Source organism: Bombina bombina, chromosome 4 (assembly GCF_027579735.1).
Source record: "Bombina bombina isolate aBomBom1 chromosome 4, aBomBom1.pri, whole genome shotgun sequence".
Classification (NCBI taxonomy): domain Eukaryota; kingdom Metazoa; phylum Chordata; class Amphibia; order Anura; family Bombinatoridae; genus Bombina; species Bombina bombina.
Genome location: NC_069502.1, coordinates 913,128,842 through 913,153,050, shown reverse-complemented (window position 1 = coordinate 913,153,050; position 24,209 = coordinate 913,128,842). Strand labels below are relative to the sequence as shown.

Here is a 24,209-nt window from a genome sequence, read left to right as displayed (position 1 = left end):
GGTTACCTTAAGAAAATGTTTGTTCAACAAGGTTTTATCTTACAGCCCCTTGCATGCATTGCGCCTGTCACTGCTGCAAGCGGCATTCTGGTTTGAGTCTCTGGAAGAGGCCATTCGCACAGCTCCATTGGATGAAATTATGAACAAGCTTAAAGCACTTAAGCTAGCTAATCATTAGTTTCTGATGCCGTCGTACATTTAACCAAACTTACGGATAAGAACTCCGGATTCGCCATCCAAGCGCGCAGAGCGCTATGGCTTAAATCCTGGTCAGCTGATGTGACTTCTAAATCTAAATTGCTTAATATTCCTTTCAAAGGGGCAGACCTTATTCGGGCCCGGCTTGAAAGAAATTATCGCTGACATTACGGGAGGTAAGGGCCATGCTCTGCCTCAGGACAGGGCCAAATCAAAGGCCAGACAGTCTAATTTCCGTGCCTTTCGTAACTTCAAGGCAGGAGCAGCATCAACTTCCTCGCTCCAAAACAGGAAGGAGCTGTTGCTCGTTACAGACAGGGCTGGAAAACTAACCAGTCCTGGAACAAGGCAAGCAGGCCAAGGAAACCTGCTGCTGCCCCTAAGACAGCATGAAGAGAGGGCCCCCTATCTGGAAACGGATCTAGTAGGGGGCAGACTTTCTCTCTTCGCCCAGGCTTGGGCAAGAGATGTCCAGGATCCCTGGGCGTTGGAGATCATATCTCAGGGATATCTTCTGGACTTCAAAGCTTCTCCTCCACAAGGGAGATTTCATCTTTCAAGGTTATCAGCAAACCAAATAAAGAAAGAGGCGTTTCTACGCTGTGTACAAGACCTCTTACTAATGGGGGTGATCCACCCAGTTCCGCGGGACGGAACACGGGCAAGGATTCTATTCAAATCTATTTGTGGTTCCCAAGAAAGAGGGAACCTTCAGACCAATCTTGGACTTAAAAATCCTAAACAAATTCCTAAGAGTTCCATCATTCAAAATGGAAACTTTTCGAACCATCCTACCCATGATCCAAGAGGGTCAGTACATGACCACAGTGGACTTAAAAGGATGCCTACCTTCACATACCGATTCACAAAGATCATTATCGGTACCTAAGATTTTGCCTTCCTAGACAGGCATTACCAGTTTGTAGCTCTTCCCTTCGGATTAGCTACGGCTCCAAGAATCTTTACAAAGGTTCTGGGCTCTCTTCTGGCGGTACTAAGACCGCGAGGTATAGCGGTGGCTACGTACCTAGATGACATTCTGATACAAGCGTCAAGTTTTCAAACTGCCAAGTCTCATACAGAGATAGTTCTGGCATTTCTGAGGTCGCATGGGTGGAAGGTGAACGTGGAAAAGAGTTCTCTATTACCACTTACAAGGGTTCCCTTCCTAGGGACTCTTATAGATTCTGTAGAGATGAAAATTTACCTGACGGAGGCCAGGTTATCAAAACTTCTAAATGCTTGCCGTGTCCTTCATTCCATTCCACACCCGTCAGTAGCTCAGTGCATGGAAGTAATCGGCTTAATGGTAGCGGCAATGGACATAGTACCATTTGCGCGCCTGCATCTCAGACCGCTGCAATTGTGCATGCTAAGTCAGTGGAATGGGGATTACTCAGATTTGTCACCCTCTGCTAAATCTGGATCAAGAGATCAGAGATTCTCTTCTATGGTGGCTTTCTCGGCCCCATGGGATGACCTTTCGCAGGCCAGATTGGACGATTGTAACAACAGACGCCAACCTTCTAGGTTGGGGCGCAGTTTGGAATTCCCTGAAGGCTCAGGGATTATGGACTCAGGAGGAGAAACTCCTCCCAATAAATATTCTGGAGTTAAGAGCAATATTCAATGCTCTTCTAGTTTGGCCTCAGTTAGCAACTCTGAGGTTCATCAGATTTCAGTCGGACAACATCACGACTGTGGCTTACATCAACCATCAAGGGGGGAACCAGAAGTTCCCTAGCGATGTTGGAAGTCTCAAAGATAATTCGCTGGGCAGAGTCTCACTCTTGCCACCTGTCAGCGATCTACATCCCAGGCGTGGAGAACTGGGAGGCGGATTTTCTAAGTCGCCAGACTTTTCATCCGGGGGAGTGGAACTTCATCCGGAGGTCTTCGCTCAACTGATTCTTCGCTGGGGCAAACCAGATCTGGATCTCATGGCGTCTCGCCAGAACGCCAAGCTTCCTTGTTACGGATCCAGGTCCAGGGACCCGGGAGCGGTGCTGATAGATGCTCTGTCAGCCCCTTGGGTCTTCAACATGGCTTATGTGTTTCCACCATTTCCGATGCTTCCACGACTGATTGCCAAGATCAGACAAGAGAGGGCATCAGTGATTCTGATAGCGCCTGCGTGGCCACGCAGGACCTGGTATGCAGACCTAGTGGACATGTCGTCCTGTCCACCGTGGTCTCTGCCTCTGAGGCAGGACCTTCTAATTCAGGGTCCTTTCAACCATCCCAATCTAATTTCTCTGAGGCTGACTGCATGGAGATTGAACGCTTGATTCTATCAAAGCGTGGCTTCTCGGAGTCGGTTATTGATACCTTAATACAGGCTAGGAAACCTGTTACCAGAAGAATTTACCATAAGATATCGCGTAATATTTATATTGGTGGCGAATCCAAGAGTTACTCATGGAGTAAGGTTAGGATTCCTAGGATATTGTCTTTTCTACAAGAAGGTTTAGAAAAGGGCTTATCTGCTAGTTCGTTAAAGGGACAGATTTCTGCTCTGTCTATTCTTCTACACAAACGTCTGGCAGAAGTTCCAGACGTTCAGGCTTTTTGTCAGGCTTTGGCTAGGATTAAGCCTGTGTTTAAAACTGTTGCTCCGCCGTGGAGCTTAAACTTAGTTCTTAACGTTCTTCAAGGCGTTCCATTTGAACCCCTTCATTCCATTGATATCAAGCTGTTATCTTGGAAAGTTCTGTTTTTGGTGGCTATTTCCTCGGCTCGAAGAGTCTCTGAGTTATCCGCCTTACATTGTGATCCTCCTTATCTGATTTTTCATTCAGACAAGGTAGTTCTGCGTACTAAACCTGGGTTTTTACCTAAGGTAGTTTCTAACAGGAATATCAATCAACGAGATTGTTGTTCCATCATTGTGTCCTAACCCTTCTTCTAAGAAGAACGACTTTTTGCATAATCTGGACGTAGTCCGTGCCCTGAAGTTCTATCTGCAGGCAACTAAAGATTTTCGTCAAACTTCTTCCCTGTTTGTCGTTTACTCTGGACAGAGGAGAGGTCAAAAGGCTTCGGCTACCTCTCTCTCTTTTTGGCTTCGTAGCATAATACGTTTAGCCTATGAGACTGCTGGACAGCAGCCTCCTGAAAGAATTCTACTAGAGCTGTGGCTTCCACCTGGGCCTTTAAAAAGGAGGCCTCTGTTGAACAGATTTGCAATGCTGCAACTTGGTCTTCACTTCACACTTTTCAAAATTTTACAAATTTGACACTTTTGCTTCTTCGGAGGCTATTTTTGGGAGAAAGGTTGCTTCAGGCAGTGGTTCCTTTCCGTTTAAAGTTCCTGCCTTGTCCCTCCCTTCATCCGTGTACTTTAGCTTTGGTATTGGTATCCCATAAGTAATGGATGACCCGTGGACTGACTACACTTAACAAGAGAAAACATAATTTATGCTTACCTGATAAATTTATTTCTCTTGTAGTGTAGTCAGTCCACGGCCCGCCCTGTCTTTTAAGGCAGATCTAAATTTTAATTAAACTCCAGTCACCACTGCACCCTATGGTTTCTCCTTTCTCGTCTGGTTTCGGTCGAAATGACTGGATATGACACGTGAGGGGAGGAGCTATATAGCAGCTCTGCTTGGGTGATCCTCTTGCAACTTCCTGTTGGGAAGAGATATAATCCCATAAGTAATGGATGACCCCGTGGACTGACTACACTACAAGAGAAATAAATTTATCAGGTAAGCATAAATTATGGTTTTTTTCTTTCTTGATTTAGAAAGAGCATGCAACTTTAAACAACTTTCTAATTTACTTCTATTATCTAATTTACTTCATTCTCTTGATATACTTTGCTGAAAAGCATATCTAGGTAGGCTCAGTAGCTGCTGATTGGTTGCTGCACATAGATGCCTTGTGTGATTGGCTCACCCATGTGCATTGCTATTTCTTCAACAAAGGATAGCTAAATAATTAAACAAATTAGATAATAGAAGTAAATTGGAATGTTGTTTAAAATTGCATTCTCTACTTGAATCATGAAATATTTTTTTGTGTTTAGTGTCCCTTTAATGGGAAGGGTTTTAAATAAATATAATAATTTAGAGAATATAGCCATTGTGATCACTATCAATCTACTATATACTGAAATATTTAATGTTTCCCATTTTGTTAGTAATCTTTTAGTTTGCGAAATCATTGAGGTGTAATTATTTTTATATAGGGATACTGTTCTGCTTGTGAGTTGTGTACCCAAATATCTCATACCTAGGTCTGCCCATCTAAAGTTAAAATTTAAATTCTAATAGCTTTTTAGTGTGCTGTGGTAAATTAGCACTAATCGCTTCACATTTATCTTGATTGATCTTATATCCTGAGATTTTTGTAAAAGTGTGTATAGTAGAGTATATCAATGGCATGGATATAATTGGTTTTGTAATAGATAGTATAACGTCATCCACAAATAAGCTAATTTATATTCCTTTGAATTTATGTTGATCCCTGTAACAATATTACATAAAAAACAGAGCGCAAAAGGAAAAGATTCAAATGCAGAATATACATCTATAAAAAGCCTTTAAAAAAGTGTTGTGTCCACGGGATGTACCATACAAAACAAAAGGCAGCTGAAGATCATCTGTAGCACACAAGTGCCTATTGCGGGGATATCCAGAAATCCCACACACAGCTGCCGTGCTAGGATAGCCAATACCGCTTGCACAGTAAGGATGTGTCCCAGTTAAGGAGTCATAAACCAGGTAACCCCAACGCATTTCTCCCGGTTCTCACCAGGCTTTTTCAAGAGTATTTTAAAATGGATACTATTTTCCAGATTGAGTCATCCTTATGACCCGTATGTTTGAACCTTCACAGGCACATTGGATCATTACCATCCAATCGGTCTATGCCTCCCGGGGGGGTGTGTTACACCGTTCCTATTTAGTATCTACATTATCACTGTAATTCATGCTAATGTACAAAAAAATTTTTACAAAACAATCTGGTAGGTTAAACAAAAATACACATTTCATGTATCACAAATTGATAAAAAAAAACATTGGAATAAAATTCAAACATATTAAAGTACTAACAAATAAATATTTTAAAAAGCAGATTGATCTTAAATACTTAGAAAGTCAATTAATATAAAACTAAATAATCCATTATTTCATTATGACACACTAATTCATATATACATTTAAAAATGTAAAAAGACACCTAGATGGGAAAAAAAGATTACGTGCTAGAAAAAAAGCCCATATGGATTAAATTACCTGATTACATATAGGCAGCCACATCAATATCAATATTTATACCTAGAGGATGCAGACTCTTAAGCTTATGAATCCAGTATGTCTCAAGCTTTCTTAGTTCCAAAAGTCTATTATGCTTTGTAGGTGGTACCCAACCAATAACCTGTACCCTTTAAAGAGAACAGGATTACTATTGTGATATTGTGTTTTGCCACATTGTGTTTTACTAGTTTCTCCTTGATGTTAAACATGTTCATACACTCTATGTCTAATTTGGCGTTTTGTGTGGCCCACATAAATTAGGCCACACCCACATTCCAAAAGATAAACTACAAATGTGGATTCACAATTGCTTTTAAAACCAATTTCAAAAGTATTTGTATTATTAGAATTTTAAAGAACTTGGATTTATTAATATGTTGGCACATACTGCACCTAGATTTAGCACATTTTAAAATTCCTTTCTAATTAGAGAGCCAGTTACCCTCTTGATGGTTGTTATTACATATAGTTTTTAATTTGCTTGGGCTAAAAGGTTTTTCAAGCTCATGCCTTTTTTAAAAGTTATATTTGGTTTATTTTCCAAGAGGGGTCCAAGAAGGGGGTCTGCTTTTAAGAGTGGCCAGTCTTTATTAAGGATACCTCTAATGACACCTGCTCCCTCATTGTATGTAGTGGTGAACCTTATACAATGGGTATTGTTCTTTTTGTCCTTAATACACTTGGTCTGTTTTGGAAATATCAATTTATTTCTATCGCTTGACTGTGCTTTTTATGAGCTTCTTTGATTTTGCCTATATCATAACCCTTTGTGATGAATTTCTTCTCTAAAATGTCTGCTTCTTCTTTATAATTGTGCGTATGTGTGCAATTCCTTCTAATCCTCAGAAACTGGCTATAGGGTACATTGTCGATCCAGCACTTTTTGTGTGCACTTGATGCCTCTATGTACCCATTTTCTCTCGGTCGGTTTAGTACAAGATCTAAAAATTATATCAATGTGCGTGATGTTTGTTTTTGTAAATTTTAAATTATATGTATTATTGTTCATATACATGACAAAATCATCCAGCAGCGAGAAATCGCCTCGCCACATGATAATGTCATCTATATACCATATTGTTTTTGTTGACCCCTGTAATATCTTTATTTTATCGAATATGGGCCGCTAGTGGTTCGATGCTGAGGGCAAAAAGTAACGGAGACAAGGGGCAACCCTGCCTTGTACCATTCAAAATGTGAATGGGTTTGGACTTATATCATGTTACTTTAACAAATGCCGAAGGGTGTGAATATATAGAAGCAATTGCTGTGCGAAATTTACCTGAAATTCCTATATTTTCAAGAACAGAATGCAAAAAGCCCCAATTTATGCAATCAAATGCCTTCTCTGCATCTAGTGAAACAGAGGAGGCACTCCCCCAACCTCAGCGTAATCAGATCAATTAACTTTCTGATATTATCTGGTGCTTAACTGTTTTGTATGAAGCCCACTTGATCTGAGTGAACAAGTTTCGGCATTATATCATTTAAGTGAACAGCTAAAATGTTTGTGAATATCTTAATCTCCTGATTAATTAATGACATTGGTCTATAATTATTACATTGTTGCTTGTTTTTGCCTGGTTCGGGTATAACCGATATTCGTGCTGTTAAGAGTTCATGGGGTATCTCACTACTTTCTAGTATATGATTAAAAATTGTAACTAAAGTGGGCCTCAATTCATCAATAAATGTCTTATAAAATAGGCCTGAGTACCCATCAGGTCCTGGAGCTTTGTTAGTTTTGAGATTTCTGATGGTTCGATTTACTTCTAAGAGAGTTATGGGGGCATTTAGGTTGTTTAAGTCTACTGTAGATATTTTAGTTTGACTACAAGTTCCTAAGCAGTCTGACGTTTCAGAGTTTAATTTGAAGATATTGTCATTTGTTGGCAGTGCATAAAGAGCCTGATAATAGTTAGCAAAGGTGTCCTCAATATGTTGTGGATGGTTGGTGGTTGTGCCCTCCGGTTTTTGGATTTGGGGTATAGAGGTTATAATGTGTATCAACTAGTTTTAGGGATCTAGTTGCCTCCATATTTAAAAAGTTATCTAGTGTTGATTTCTTAGTATTAAGGGTTGACATTTTTTTGTGTAGGTCTTGTAGCTGTGCAATTTCCTCTTTACATTTTAGAATCTGTTGCTGTGAGTGTATAGTTTTTGGCGTTTTGATTCCCTAATTAACAGACCTCTAGTATAGGCTTTAAGTGCTTCCCAAATTAATAATGGGTTATCAACTGAGTTATTGTTAATTCTAAGAAAGTCTGTAATCTCTTTTTTTCAATTTTAAAGGGACATGAAACCCAAAATTTTTCTTTCGTGATTCAGATAGAGAATATAATTTCAAACAACTTTCCCATTTACTTCTATTATTTAGTTTTCTTCTTTCTCTTGTTATCCTTTGCTGAAATGTTTATTTAGGAAAGTTCATGTGCAGCAGAGAACCTAGGATCTAGCTGTTGATTGGTGGCTGCATATATAAACTGATTGTCATTGGCTCATCCATGTGTTCAGTTAGAAACCAGTAGTGCACGGCTGCTCCTTCAACAAATGATACCAAGAGAATAAAACAGATTAGATAATAGAAGTAAATTAGAAAGTTGTTTAAAATTGTATTTTCTATCTGAATCATGAAATATTTTTTTGGGGTTTCATGTACCTATAAGTGTATGGTTTGTCTCTGAAAAATATTGGGTTGAGTGTCCAACTCCTGCTTCGGAGTGGGTCAATTAATCCTCTGAGTGAAGTAAGTACAATATTCTGGTCAGACCACGTGGTTGTAATGATCTCGGATGTAAGTATGAGGGGGTGAGAATCTGAAAAGAAAACAAAAGGATGTTTGGGCGTACGAGTCCAATAAACCCCACAAAAAATGTAACACTAAGTGCTAGATTACGAGTTCTGCGTTAGCTTTAAAAAGCAGCGTTGAGAGGTCCCAACGCTGCTTTTTACCTAACGCTGGTTTTACAAGTCTGACAGGTAAAGGCTCACCGCTCACTTTTCTTCCGCGACTTGAGGCTACCGCAAATCCCCTTACGTCAATTGCGTATCCTATCTTTTTAATGGGATTTGCCTAACGCTGGTATTATGAGTCTTGGAAGAAGTGAGCTGTAGACCCTCTCCTGTCCAGACTTCTACCGCATTTAAAAGTCAGTAGTTAAGAGTTTTATGGGCTAACGTCGGAACATAAAACTCTTAACTAAAGTGCTAAAAAGTACACTAACACCCATAAACTCCCTATTAACCCCTAAACCGAGCCCCCCCACATCGCAAACACTTAAATAAATATTTTGAACCCCTAATCTGCCGACCGGACATCGCCGCCACCTACATTATCCCTATGAACCCCTAATCTGCTGCCCCTAACATCGCCGACACCTACATTATATTTCTTAACCCCAAATCTGCCGCCCCCAACTTCGCTGCCACCTACCTACACTTAATAACCCCTAATCTGCCGACCAGACATCGCCGCCACTATAATAAATGTATTAACCCCTGAAACGCTGCACTCCCGCCTCGCAAACACTATAGTATATTTTATTAACCCCTAATCTGCCGTCCCCAACATCACCGCTACTATAATAAAGTTATTAACCCCTAAACCTAAGTCTAACCCTAACACCCCCCTAATTTAAATATAAATTAAATAAATCTAGATAAAATTACTATAATTAAATAAATTAATCCTATTTAAATCTAAATACTTACCTATAAAATAAACCCTAATATAGCTACAATATAACTAATAGTTACATTGTAGCTATTTTAGGATTTATATTTATTTTACAGGCAACTTTGTATTTATTTTAACTAGGTACAATAGCTATTAAATAGTTAAGAACTATTTAATAGCTTTCTAGTTAAAATAACTACAAAATTACCTGTAAAATAAATCCTAACCTAAGTTACAAATACACCTAACACTATACTATCAATAAATTAATTAAATAAATTAACTACAATTATCTAAAATAAAATACAATTAAATAAACTAAACTATATTACAAAAAAAACAACACTAAATTACAAAAAAATAAAAAATATTACAAAATGTTTAATCTAATCTAAGCCCCCTAATAAAATAAAAAAGCCCCCCAAAATAATAAAATTCCCTATCCTAAACTAAATTACAAAGTAATCAGCTCTTTTACCAGCCCTTAAAATGGCTTTTTGCGGGGCATTGCCCCAAAGTAATCAGCTCTTTTACCTGTAAAAAAAAAGAAATAAAATACCCCCCCCCAACATTACAACCCACCACCCACACACCACTACTCTAACCCCCCCCCCCGATCCCCCCTTAAAAAAAACCTAACACTACCCCATTGAAGATCACCCTACCTTGAGCCGTGTTCACCCAGCCGGCACCGATGGGCCAGAAGAGGACATCCGGACCGGCAGAAGTCTTCATCCTATCCAGCAGAAGAGGACATCCAGACCAGCAGACATCTTCATCTAGGCGGCATCTTCTATCTTCATCCTTCCGGAGCGGAGCCATCTTCTATCCAGCCGACGCAGAGCCATCCTCTTCAATCGAAGTCCTAACGAAGAATGAAATTTCCTTTAAATGACGTCATCCAAGATGGCGTCCCTCGAATTCCGATTGGCTGATAGGATTCTATCAGCTAATCAGAATTAAGGTAGGAAAAATCCGATTGGTTGATTTAATCAGCCAATCGGATTGAAGTTCAATCCGATTGGCTGATTGGATCAGCCAATAGAATTGACCTCGCATTCTATTGGCTGATCCAATCAGCCAATTGGATGGAACTTCAATCAGATTGGCTGATTAAATCAACCAATCGGATTTTTCCTACCTTAATTCCGATTGGCTGATAGAATCCTATCAGCCAATCGGAATTCGAGGGACGCCATCTTGGATGACGTCATTTAAAGGAACCTTCATTCTTCGTTAGGACTTCGATTGAAGAGGATGGCTTTGCGTCGGCTGGATAGAAGATGGCTCCGCTCCGGAAGGATGAAGATAGAAGATGCCGCCTGGATGAAGATGTCTGCCTGTCTGGATGTCCTCTTCTGCCCGGATAGGATGAAGACTTCTGCTGGTCCGGATGTCCTCTTCTGCCCCATCGGTGCCCGGCTGGGTGAACACGGCTCAAGGTAGGGTGATCTTCAATGGGGTAGTGTTAGGTTTTTTTTAAGGGGGGATTGGGTGGGTTTTAGAATAGGGGTGTGTGGGTGGTGGGTTGTAATGTTGGGGGGGTATTGTATTTCTTTTTTTTACAGGTAAAAGAGCTGATTACTTTGGGGCAATGCCCCACAAAAAGCCCTTTTAAGGGCTGGTAAAAGAGCTGATTACTTTGGGGCAATGCCCCGCAAAAAGCCCTTTTAAGGGCTGGTAAAAGAGCTGATTACTTTGTAATTTAGTTTAGGATAGGAATTTTATTATTTTGGGGGGCTTTTTTATTTTATTAGGGGGCTTAGATTAGGTGTAATTAGATTAAACTTCTTGTAATATTTTTTTATTTTTTGTAATTTAGTGTTTGTTTGTTTTTGTAATAGTTTTTTGTATAGTTTAGTTTATTTAATTGTATTTTATTTTAGATAATTGTAGTTAATTTATTTAATTAATTTATTGATAGTATAGTGTTAGGTGTATTTGTAACTTAGGTTAGGATTTATTTTACAGGTAATTTTGTAGTTATTTTAACTAGGTAGCTATTAAATAGTTATTAACTATTTAATAGCTATTGTACCTAGTTAAAATAAATACAAAGTTGACTGAAAAATAAAAATAAACCCTAAAATAGCTACAATGTAACTATTAGTTATATTGTAGCTATATTAGGGTTTATTTTATAGGTAAGTATTTAGTTTTAAATAGGATGAATTTAATTATAGTAATTTTATCTAGATTTTAAAAAATAGATTTAAGTTAGGGGGTGTTAGGGTTAGACTTAGGTTTAGGGGTTAATAACTTTATTATAGTAGCGGCGACGTTGGGGTCGGAGGATTAGGGGTTAATAATTCTAGGTAGGTGGTGGCAACGTTGGGGGGGGGCAGATTAGGGGTTAATAAAATTTACTATAGTGTTTGCAAGGCGGGAGTGCGGTGGTTTAGGGGTTAATACATTTATTAAAGTGGCGGCGATGTACCGGTCGGCAGATTAGGGGTTAATAATTGTAGGTAGGTGGCGGCGACGTTGGGGGGCAGATTAGGGGTTAATAAATATAATATAGGTGCCGGCGATGTTAGGGGCAGCAGATTAGGGGTTAATAGGGATAATGTAGGTGGCGGCGGTGTCCGGAGCGGCAGAATAGGGGTTAATAGTATAATGCAGGTGGCGACGATGTTGGGGGCGGCAGATTAGGTGGTTAATAAGTGTAAGGTTAGGGGTGTTTAGACTCGGGGTTCATGTCAGGGTGTTAGGTGTAGACTTAGAAAGTGTTTTCCCATAGGAAACAATGGGGCTGCGTTAGAAGCTGGACGCTGCTTTTTTAAAGGTGTTAGGTTTTTTTTCAGCTGTCTCAGCACCATTATTTCCTATGGGGAAATCGTGCACGAGCACGTTTTAGCCAGCTTACCGCTACCGTAAGAAACACTTGTATTACAGGTAGAAGTGGAGCTAAATTTGCTCAACGATCACTTTTCTGAGGCTAACGCAGCCATTCAGAAAACTTTTAATACCAGCTTTGTTTAAAGTGTGCGCTGGAAAAAAAAGGCTTGTTAGCCCCACAGGTCTTTACCGACAAAACTCGTAATCTAGGCGTAAAATACTTCAGTCTCTCTATACCCGCAATTGAACGTTACTGGGTATAATTATAATTTAGAGAGACAGGGCGCAGAACTCCTACATGCACTCAGTAAAACAAGTTATTAGATAAGTGGCACTGTAATTATTATGCCCATACATTCATAAATAATGCATACCAATGGAAGATATTCCAGCAACTGCAAACAGTTTTCTCAATACAATCTTGTGCTTGTATGTATTGCGCTAAGTTATGGGCAGTAAACATATACGTCTTTCCCAGATTCTTCAACAGTCACCTAAAGCTTCGGATCTTTCAGCTCCCTAACACTCACTTCCATGTAGCATCTGTCCGTTAGCCGTGTAGCCATATGGCAGGACTTCCGTGTTGGAGCCAGACCGTGATAGGTGAATCCTGGTAGATGTGTGAGGGTTCCGCCTCTCCAATCAGAATCAGGCTAGACGCTGTAAGGCTTCGTGCTTACTGTATTCAGCCACCAGCACTAAGCAAAAAGGAAAAACGAGAGATATGGAACACCGGAAAACAGTATTGTAGTTAAAATATATATCCTTTATTCTGTTCGGTTAAAAAACTCTTTACAAAGAATGTAGAGGTACAAGGAAAGTCCTTAGAAAGGTGCAGGTGCATATTTAGATAACTTATTAAATATGGAGGCAACTAGATCTCTAAAACTAGTTGATACACAGTATAACTTCTCGTTTTTCATTTGTGCTGGGTGAGAATCTGAGTCATTAATATATCATCTATATGAGAATATGTATTGTGTACTGCTGAATAGTAAGTATAATCTTTTTGGTTTTTAAATTTTGAGTTCTTCAGCTATCTATTAGATAATGGTCCAATAGAAAATCATACAATATTTTTTTATGTTTCATGGTATGAGTTTGAGTGTGCTGTAAAGTTTTGTCCAGTTCAGAGTCTACCACTAAATTAAAGTCTCCTCCTAAAATCAGTTGATATTTCTTCCAATCAATTAAAAATTTACTTATTTTTGCTAAGAAAGTAACTTGGGATTCGTTAGGGGCATATATATATTGCCAATGATGGGTGTCATGTATTTTCCCTTTAAAGGGATAGGAAAGTCGAAATTAAATTTGCATGATTCAGATAGAGCATGTCATTTTAAGACACTTTTAAATTCACTTCTATTTTCAAATGTGCTTTATTCTCTTAGGCCTAGATTTGGAGTTTTGTCGGTAACGACCCGAAAAACTAACGCCGGCTTTTTTCTGGCCGCACCATAAAAATAACTCTGGTATTGAGAGTCCACATAAAGGCTGCGTTAGGCTCAAAAAAAGGAGCGTAGAGCATTTTTAACGCAGCTTCAACTCTCGATACCAGAGTTGCTTACGGACGCGGCCAGCCTCAAAAACGTGCTCGTGCACGATTCCCCCATAGGAAACAATGGGCTGTTTGAGCTGAAAAAAAACCAAACACCTGCAAAAAAGCCGCGTTCAGCTCCTAACGCAGCCCCATTGTTTGCTATGCGGTAACCCTTCCTACGTCTGCACTTAACACTCTAACATGTACCCGGAGTCTAAACACCCCTAACCTTACACTTATTAACCCCTAATCTGCCGCCCCCGCTATCGCTGACCCCTGCATATTATTATTAACCCCTAATCTGCCGCTCCGTAAACCGCCGCTACTTACATTATCCCTATGTACCCCTAATCTGCTGCCCTAACATCGCCGACCCCTATATTATATTTATTAACCCCTAATCTGCCCCCCACAACGTCGCCTCCACCTGCCTACACTTATTAACCCCTAATCTGCCGAGCGGACCTGAGCGCTACTATAATAAAGTTATTAACCCCTAATCCGCCTCACTAACCCTATCATAAATAGTATTAACCCCTAATCTGCCCTCCCTAACATCGCCGACACCTAACTTCAAACATTAACCCCTAATCTGCCGACTGGAGCTCACCGCTATTCTAATAAATGTATTAACCCCTAAAGCTAAGTCTAACCCTAACACTAACACCCCCCTAAGTTAAATATAATTTAAATCTAACGAAATTAATTAACTCTTATTAAATAAATTATTCCTATTTAAAGCTAAATACTTACCTGTAAAATAAATCCTAATATAGCTACAATATAAATTATAATTATATTAAAGCTATTTTAGGATTTATATTTATTTTACAGGTAACTTTGTATTTATTTTAACCAGGTACAATAGCTATTAAATAGGTAAGAACTATTTAATAGCTAAAATAGTTAAAATAATTACAAATTTACCTGTAAAAGAAATCCTAACCTAAGTTACAAATAAACCTAACACTAGACTATCAATAAATTAATTAAATAAACTACCTACAATTACCTACAATTAACCTAACACTACACTATCAATAAATTAATTAAATACAATTTCTACAAATAAATACAATTAAATAAACTAGCTAAAGTACAAAAAATAAAAAAGAACTAAGTTACAAAAAATAAAAAAATATTTACAAACATAAGAAAAATATTACAACAATTTTAAACTAATTACACCTACTCTAAGCCCCCTAATAAAATAACAAAGACCCCCAAAATAAAAAAATGCCCTACCCTATTCTAAATTACTAAAGTTCAAAGCTCTTTTACCTTACCAGCCCTGAACAGGGCCCTTTGCGGGGCATGCCCCAAGAAATACAGCTCTTTTGCCTGTAAAAAAAAAACATACAATACCCAAGCCCCCCAACATTACAACCCACCACCCACATACCCCTAATCTAACCCAAACCCCCCTTAAATAAACCTAACACTAAGCCCCTGAAGATCATCCTACCTTGTCTTCACCATACCAGGTTCACCGATCCGTCCAGAAGAGCTCCTCCGATGTCCTGATCCAAGCCCAAGCGGGGGGCTGAAGAGGTCCATGATCCGGCTGAAGAATTAAGGTAGGAATATTCTGATTGGCTGATGGAATCAGCCAATCAGAATCAAGTTCAATCCGATTGGCTGATCCGATCAGCCAATCAGATTGAGCTCGCATTCTATTGATGGAATCAGCCAATCAGAATCAAGTTCAATCCGATTGGCTGATTCCATCAGCCAATCAGAATATTCCTACCTTAATTCCGATTGGCTGATAGAATCCTATCAGCCAATCGGAATTCGAGGGACGCCATCTTGGATGACGTCATTTAAAGGAACCGTCATTCGTCGTTCAGTCGTCGGCCAGGATGGATGTTCCGCGTTGGAGGTCTTCAGGATGCTACCGCTTCGCTCCGGATGGATGCCGCTTGGATGAAGACTTCTATCGGATGGAAGACCTCTTCTGCCCCGCTTGGATGAAGACTTCAGCCGGATCATGGACCTCTTCAGCCCCCCCGCTTGGGCTTGGATCAGGACATCGGAGGAGCTCTTCTGGACGGATCGGTGAACCTGGTATGGTGAAGACAAGGTAGGATGATCTTCAGGGGCTTAGTGTTAGGTTTATTTAAAGGGGGTTTGGGTTAGATTAGGGGTATGTGGGTGGTGGGTTGTAATGTTGGGGGGCTTGGGTATTGTATGTTTTTTTTACAGGCAAAAGAGCTGTATTTCTTGGGGCATGCCCCGCAAAGGGCCCTGTTCAGGGCTGGTAAGGTAAAAGAGCTTTGAACTTTAGTAATTTAGAATAGGGTAGGGCATTTTTTTATTTTGGGGGGCTTTGTTATTTTATTAGGGGGCTTAGAGTAGGTGTAATTAGTTTAAAATTGTTGTAATATTTTTCTTATGTTTGTAAATATTTTTTTATTTTTTGTAACTTAGTTCTTTTTTATTTTTTGTACTTTAGCTAGTTTATTTAATTGTATTTATTTGTAGCAATTGTATTTAATTAATTTATTGATAGTGTAGTGTTAGGTTAATTGTAGGTAATTGTAGGTAGTTTATTTAATTAATTTATTGATAGTCTAGTGTTAGGTTTATTTGTAACTTAGGTTAGGATTTCTTTTACAGGTAAATTTGTAATTATTTTAACTATTTTAGCTATTAAATAGTTCTTAACTATTTAATAGCTATTGTACCCGGTTAAAATAAATACAAAGTTACCTGTAAAATAAATATAAATCCTAAAATAGCTATAATATAATTATAATTTATATTGTAGCTATATTAGGATTTATTTTACAGGTAAGTATTTAGCTTTAAATAGGAATAATTTATTTAATAAGAGTTAATTAATTTCGTTAGATTTAAATTATATTTAACTTAGGGGGGTGTTAGTATTAGGGTTAGACTTAGCTTTAGGGGTTAATACATTTATTAGAATAGCGGCGAGATTCGGTCGGCAAATTAGGGGTTATTAATTGAAGTTAGGTGTCGGCGATGTTAGGGAGGGCAGATTAGGGGTTAATACTATTTATGATAGGGTTAGTGAGGCGGATTAGGGGTTAATAACTTTATTATAGTAGCGCTCAGGTCTGGTCGGCAGATTAGGGGTTAATAAGTGTAGGCAGGTGGAGGCGACGTTGAGGGGGGCAGATTAGGGGTTAATAAATATAATACAGGGGTCGGCGGTGTTAGGGGCAGCAGATTAGGGGTACATAAGTATAACGTAGGTGGCGGTCGGCAGATTAGGGGTTAAAAAATGTTTTCCGAGTGTCGGCGATGTGGGGGGACCTCGGTTTAGGGGTACATAGGTAGTTTATGGGTGTTAGTGTACTTTAGAGCACAGTAGTTAAGAGCTTTATAAACCGGCGTTAGCCCAGAAAGCTCTTAACTACTGACTTTTTTCCTGCGGCTGGAGTTTTGTCGTTAGATGTCTAACGCTCACTTCAGAAACGACTCTAAATACCGGAATTATAAAAATCCCATTGAAAAGATATGCAATTTATGTAAGGGGATCTGCGGTATGGAAAAGTCGCGGCTGGAAAGTGAGCGTTAGACCCTATTTTGAGTGACTCCAAATACCGGCGGTAGCCTAAAACCAGCGTTAGGAGCCTCTAACGCTGGTTTTCACGGCTACCGCCAAACTCCAAATCTAGGCCTTAGTATCCCTTGTTAAAAAATGAATACGCACATATCATACACTCGTGGGATCTGCTGCTAATTGGGGCCTGCACATATTTATCTCTTGTGATTGGCTAAATAGATATTTTCAGCTTCCTGTCAGTAGTGCAATGCTATCCCTTCAGCAATGGATAACAAGAGAATGAAGCAATTTTTATAATATAATTAAATTGGAAAGTTGTTTAAAATTGTATGTTCTATCTGAATCATAAAAGAACATTTTGGGGTTTACTATCCCTTAAACTATTATGTATCGACCTGATTTGTCAATAAAAGTCTCTTCTTCCTTAAAATTAAGATTTGTGTGTAAGAGTATTGAGACTCCACATTTTTTTTTTTTTTTTATACAAGTAGCATGAAATTGTGTAGGGTACACTTTATCCCAATATTTAGGTGTATGAGCTTTAGTGAAATGGGTTTCCTACATAAGAATTATATGGGCATTATTATTTTTATAGGTGGTAAGGGCTTTACGTCTCTTAATGTTATAGTGGAGTCTCCTAAGATTATGTGATAGTACATTCAATTACATTTACAATAGAATAGAACATAAATGCTTATATCTATGAACACTTAGCGTAAAGTAGTCACAGATTCTTTCTGACATAGTAATAAGGCATATTCTTGACCTGTAATGAGAACCATCAATTATGTATTGAACAAACAATATAATCTCTAACAATATAAACTTGCATTCAAACTGCAAATACAAGCATAACCATTCTGAACACATGTTTCAGGTAACTGCGGTGTAAAGTGGGGTTTGAGTTAAGTGAGTAGTCACAGATTCTTTCTGACATAGTAATAAGGCATATTCTTGACCTGTAATGAGAACCATCAATTATGTATTGAACAAACAATATAATCTCTAACAATATAAACTTGCATTCAAACTGCAAATACAAGCATAACCATTCTGAACACATGTTTCAGGTAACTGCGGTGTAAAGTGGGGTTTGAGTTAAGTGAGTGAATTGGCGGACCCAACAGGTAAGGGGGAGGGAGAGAAGGTAAAAAAGATCTAGGGATAAAAATTCCCAGATTTAATCAACTATTAGTATAAACTATAAAAGGTTGTATCATAGCGTCTATATACAAATCAATTCTATAAGCTTATAGGTTTTCAGAATACTTATCAATGTAGTATAAGTCTATTCAAGTGGGGCTATCTTGACTTCTTCTGGTTCTTTGTGGTTTGCCATTTTTCCCCATAGCTGTCCATGTTTTGGTAAGAACTTTGCGTGGAGGTTTGGGTGTATGACTGAGTTCTGTAGGTGTTGTTTCCAGTTGTAGTTTCTCTAAGATGGCTTGGCCTTCTTCCAGATTTGTACATGCATAAGATATCTTATCAGAAGTGAACATGAACTTGAATGGTTAGCCCCATCAGTATTTGATTTGTGCTTTTAGTAGTGCTGACACAATTGGTTTAAGTTCTCGCCTTTTTCTGAGGGTGATAGGAGATAGATCTGTATAAAGTTGGATATGATATGATGTCCTTAAAAGATCACTTTAGGTAAGTTACGTGCAGGTTGCATAACAGTTCTTCGATGTGGAAGTAGTGCATCTTTAGTATTACATCTCTTGCTGAAGAGGGAGTAGGAGGTCTAGCAAGAGCTCTGTGAACTCTGTCCATAAGGAATTGATCTTCATCAACCTCTGGTAGTAGCTGTTGGATTATTTGTAGTACTGTCTCCTGCAGGTTATTATACATTTCTGGAAGATTTCTAATGCGTATGTTTGATCTCCTCAATCTATTTTCTAGGTCTTCCAGATTTTCTTCAAGTTTCTGGTTTTGATTTTGTTGAGCCTTGACCGTCTCCTGGAGGTCTGGTAATTCTTTAGAGATGTCATCCATTTTCTCCTCAAGTGTTGCAGTTCTGTCACCTATGCTATTGATGTATTGCTTGAGATCGGCTAAAGCTGCTCTCGTTTCATCATGGAATATTTGTTGATTTGTTTCAGAAGTTCTTCATTAGTAGAAGAGTGGATGCTTGAATGTGAAGAACTAGGAGAGGTTGGCAAAGTGTACTCTTTATCAGTCGGTGATTCAGGCTCAACTAGCTTTTTCTTTTGCTGCGATTTGGATAGGCATTCTTTAACAGATTGTGGTCGCCCTTTTATGGCTATAGCTCAATGAGACTTTTATATATCAGAGAATAGGCAATATGACTCAGAAAGGCAAGAATTTGATTGTTTTCCAACTCTAAGTTAATTATAAGCCCCTACTATGTGATGGAGGAAGCAAGTTAGGTCTGTAGGGTCCGCCTAATCATCTTGTTGTTATTATAAAATTGTAATAGAGAGTTCCATGTTTCCTTTGAGAGGAAGCAGCATAGATCAGCAAATAAAGAATAAAATACAGGTGTAAATGGTATAAGCCAACAATGAATTCCATTCACGGTATCCCTTTCTCTCAGCTGAGACCAGAATTAGGTGTAAAAGAGAAGTGTGTACCAAAGGGTCTCTATAATTCTGTTAGCACCATGTATGATTTAAATTCTCAATATTAAGCCTGCATTTGTATCTAAACTTGGGTCTTTCAAATCAGCTGTCATGTAGCAGTGTGAAATATCTAGTACTTCTCTCCGGGGAGCTTTATCATTTCATGGTGATGTGGGAATAAGGATAGTGGATATGACCCACTTACGCTTAGTAAGTAGGAAATGATGGAGAGAGAGTACAAATATTTGTTAAGCGTAATAGTAGATGAGTATTATTGTACAAAAGAGGTTGCTTGCCCTCTTCAGTTATAATCAGGCTCTCTAGGATTCTCCTGGTTGTTGTTTCCAGCCTTTATTATAATGTGTGCCTGCAGAGCGGATCCCTGGCCCTCTAGAGACACCACTGTTGTCAATAAGATGAGATAGTGGCTTGCGAATAGTTACGCTATGCCTCGTCATGTTAGGGATATAGGTCTTGTCGCAGTTAGTTTGGTTGATACTACTCTGTGTAGTATTGCCGGAGCGGAACGCAGACCCTCCGAATTGCTACTTTGTGCGATACGGCTGAATCTATGGGCCAGTCCCAGAAAGCCTGTGATGTAGATCTTTGATCCTTAAAGGGAGCACTCAAAGTCTATTTTAAGATGGTCGTTTGCACTAGACTGCGCTTTATTGAAAAGATAGGCCTCAGTAATAAATTGTTATCAAGATGGTTTCCCGGGCTAATGCTGGGAAAAAAATTGTTCCGGAGCAGATCCCTGACCCTCCTGTGCGACTATATAGTGTATGGGCCTGTTGTTTAGATGAAGGCTGCTTGTTTATTGCAACTGAGATGGCGTTTGATTAGGCCCAATCCTACTGTGAAGACGGGTTAACAGTTCCCTTAATGTTTTACTGCCAATCTTCTATCCTGTTATATCTTACTCTACCGGAGAGTCTAGGTAGGATTAGGTTGCTGCGTAAGTATAGATATGTCGTGAGCTGCAGGCAATTCTAGCTTAGCTTGAATTTAGTGTTATATGGAAAAAGTGTCTCACCACTCCATGCGTTTCGTTTCGTCTCGGCAATGCTCGTCTCCACAATCTGAAAAATTTGCCAGTGGTTCGGTGTCACTACCGGAGCGGAGCCTCGACCCTCCGGCAGTGCAGTCCTCTTTATCCGTCTTCTATCTTCTGTCTCGCAATTTCGGCGAGCACCGCTGTGTAGGCCTGAGAGTGCTGTATAGTCTTGGAGCAGCTGGACAAATCCTCAGCAGAGCTAAGGAGGATTCTGCAGATTAGCGAGTAGCTTATTATAAAACTTTTGTGGAAAAAGTATTTGATTTTGGTAAAAAAAAATGTCTTTTTGGTCTTAATTCTTGCAGAGCTTAACACGAACACATCTGGTCCCTCTTGTGTCAAGCTCCACCCCCCCTATATTATTAATATTCAATAAATCTTCCTCAAAGTTCACCCTCAACTTGTGTTTTAAGTAAAAATTCCAATGTACTATATGAAATAGATGAATGGCATAAGAGTAATATAGCATGTTATGTGCTCCTAGCCCGCCTTCAGTTAGTTTATTCTACTATGTTTTTAACCACTTAAGCACATCTTTGACTATGTTTTTATGTGCAACACCAAATAAGGATACAGATGGTGAGCAAATGAGAAGCAGACATACATGTATATGCATCAATCGTGGGACGTATCGTCATCTAGAGCAGAATGGGGTATTCAAGGAATACAAATTTTGAATGGAAATTTGACTATTTGTTTAACAAAGTTAAAGGAGTTAAACACTGTAAAAGAAATACATTGTTTCAAATATATTGCTCTTACAAAACAGAGCATTTTTACACTTGAATGTGCCTTTCAATAGATTGCAATGAAGTTTGCTTTTTGCAGTGTTTAGCTGTACTGTGCAGAATTACAGTGTTTCCTCAATTGATCAGCCATGAAGTTACCCCTTTCAGAGATGGAACCCTAGGCAATTTTTTATAAATCTGACACTGGGGGGGATATTTATCACAGGTCTGGCGGACCTGATCCGACAGTGCGGATCAGGTCCGCCAGACCTCGCTGAATGCGGAGAGCAATACACGGGCCCTCAAGCTCCATCCAGAGCTTGATAAATGGGCCCCTGGGTATCTATGCATAATGTATGTTTCTTTAACATTTTTACTTTTTTGACAATTATTTATACATCACCCCATTTCCTTAGAAATAGGAGACCTTAAAATGCCTACATTATTAATCTCACGTTCACATAGGCGCTTTCCTGTTTAAGAGTTAGCTTTTTTGCTGCAAAGGTATTTGCGGCTGCGGCTTTTAACAAACAAATCGATTTTGAATTGTGATCACCCGAGTAACTTGACAACCAATTCTGTCGTAAAGCAAAAGGCCATTTCTGAAGCCAATATATTTTAATAAAGTTATATGCAAGCAATAGTGCAATATTAATGGGACAGTCTAGTCTATTTAAACTTTCATGATTCAGATAGGGCATGTCATTTTAAACAACTTTCCAATGTACTTTTATCATCAATTTTGCTTTGTTCTCCTTGTAGTTGAAATCTAAGCCTAGGTAGGCTCATATGCTAATTTTTTAGCCCTTGAAGGCTGCCTCTTATCTGAATGCATTTTGGCAGTTTCTCTCTACTAGAGGGCGTAGGTTAATTTGTGCCATTAAGATAATATTGTGCTCACAGCTGTGGAGTTACCCAGGAGTCAGCACTGATTGGCTAAAATGCAAGTGTGCCAAAAGAACTGAAATAAGGGACAGTCTATAGAGACTTAGATACATGTAATTACAGAGGTAAAAAGTGTATTTATATAACTGTGTTTATGCAAAACTGGGGAGTGAGTAATAAAGGGATTATCAATGTTTTTAAACAATAACAATTCTGGTATAGACTGTCCCTTTAAAATGTTCTAACAGATTACATCATTTCCTGTCCCTTTAACACCTAAGACATTTTGATGCACTTATAAAACAAAGAAAGTATGTAAACATGTAGCAAAATGGCAGCCATTCATCTTTTACACCAGCCAAATTGAATAACTATCCCTAGTCCTTAACAACCACATCTTAAATAATTTTAATAGATCAAAATATGCTGCTGAAACTTTATAATATTTTTTAGGAAAATATACTTTTCCGGAAATGTATATCCATGAGGGGCATATTCACAGGGTTATATTGCCTAATATTATTTTTTAGAAGGACTCTTAAGCTTAAATGCGTTAGCCTTTTTATATGTAGTATGCATTGATCATAAGTGATCAGTTTGATAATATCCAGAACATTTTGACTAGTTTTTAAAAATTGTAACCCAGTAATAAACGTGCAATCTCACTCTTAAACCTTGATTTTATTTGTTTTTTTACAGGCAGAATAAGGATGTTACCTCAAGCTGTTTACCTGCTCTTTGGCCTCCTAGAAAATGGCCATACAGTATATGTTCATTGTAATGCTGGAGTTGGCAGGTCTACAGCAGCTGTGTGTGGTTTTCTTATGTACGTAATCGGATGGAGCCTTCGGAAGGTTCAGTATTTTCTTGTTTCACGAAGGCCTGCTGTCTACATAGATGAGGATGCAATGCTAGGTGCTGAAAAAGATTTTCGCCAGAAGTTTGGCCATCTTTGTTCTTCTGCATGTCAAATGTAATTAAGGCTTCGTAAGAAACAAGGTCAAGAGTTTTCTGAAGGCAAACAAGAAATTTATATATTTCCTGAATGTATTTATTATGTGGTTTCCTACTACAAATAACTTTAAAAAAAAAGCTAGACATACCCTTATTTACTCTATACTGATACCTGTTTGAAGTTTGATATTTGAAGCCATTTGACTTTGTAGAGTCAAATGGTAGGTTCAGATATTTTTTTTTCCAGTATCTGTTTTTTTGGGGGTTTTTTGGACATAATTTTCTATACTAATAAAGCACCCATGATAAGTAAAATTTAAAGGACATTATAGATACATTCAAGTTATTTTTTTCTTTTACATCCATTATAAAAGTCAACGGTTAAAGCTTTATTTATGAAGTGCTAAAATTGCATCCAGTGAAACTAAGCAGTATGTTGGTAGCTCAACAAAGAAATGTAATGTTAGTGTAGCTTTTGGAACTTGTGGCTTATGTTTGCCATTTATATTCACATCTTCAGATTTCCAAACTGTGTTTTATGGAATAAAACAAATAGTAAGCAAGTAACCTGAGAATTAAATTTTGTTGACATTCAAATGGAAAAATAAATGTTTACCTTGACATCTGTTCTATCTTTTTAAATTTCTATATAGAGTAACGGTCAACAGGCAAATGCTGAATCTAACATTACAATGTTTGAATGTAACATTCCATTAACCCCCTGACCTCTATGACCCAACCAAGTTGATAACATTCTACCATTTGATAATTATTGTCCTGTTAACAGCCTTTGAGCTGTTTCCTATGTCGAGGCAAACACAATAGGCCATTTTCATTGTTTATTGAGAGCACTTTTTTCATTCTCGTTTGGTTAAAAAAAATAGCACTATACTTAACATGTGCCAGTCGTGTTTTTCTGGTAACAATCCAATTTCTTAATACTTTTTCAGGGCCA

The 24,209-nt window shown here is 38.5% G+C and overlaps 1 protein-coding gene across 1 annotated transcript in view; it reads left to right on the top strand.

The window, feature by feature from the left end:
* EPM2A (EPM2A glucan phosphatase, laforin) overlaps positions 1 to 23,875 on the top strand; it is a 695,864-nt gene extending 671,989 nt beyond the window's left edge. Inside the window, exon 5 of the mRNA XM_053711843.1 lies at positions 23,000 to 23,875. Coding sequence (XP_053567818.1) covers positions 23,000 to 23,277 — 278 coding nt within the window. The 3' untranslated portion in view covers positions 23,278 to 23,875. The remainder of the gene's footprint in view (positions 1 to 22,999) is intronic.
* Positions 23,876 to 24,209: the final 334 nt, after the last annotated feature.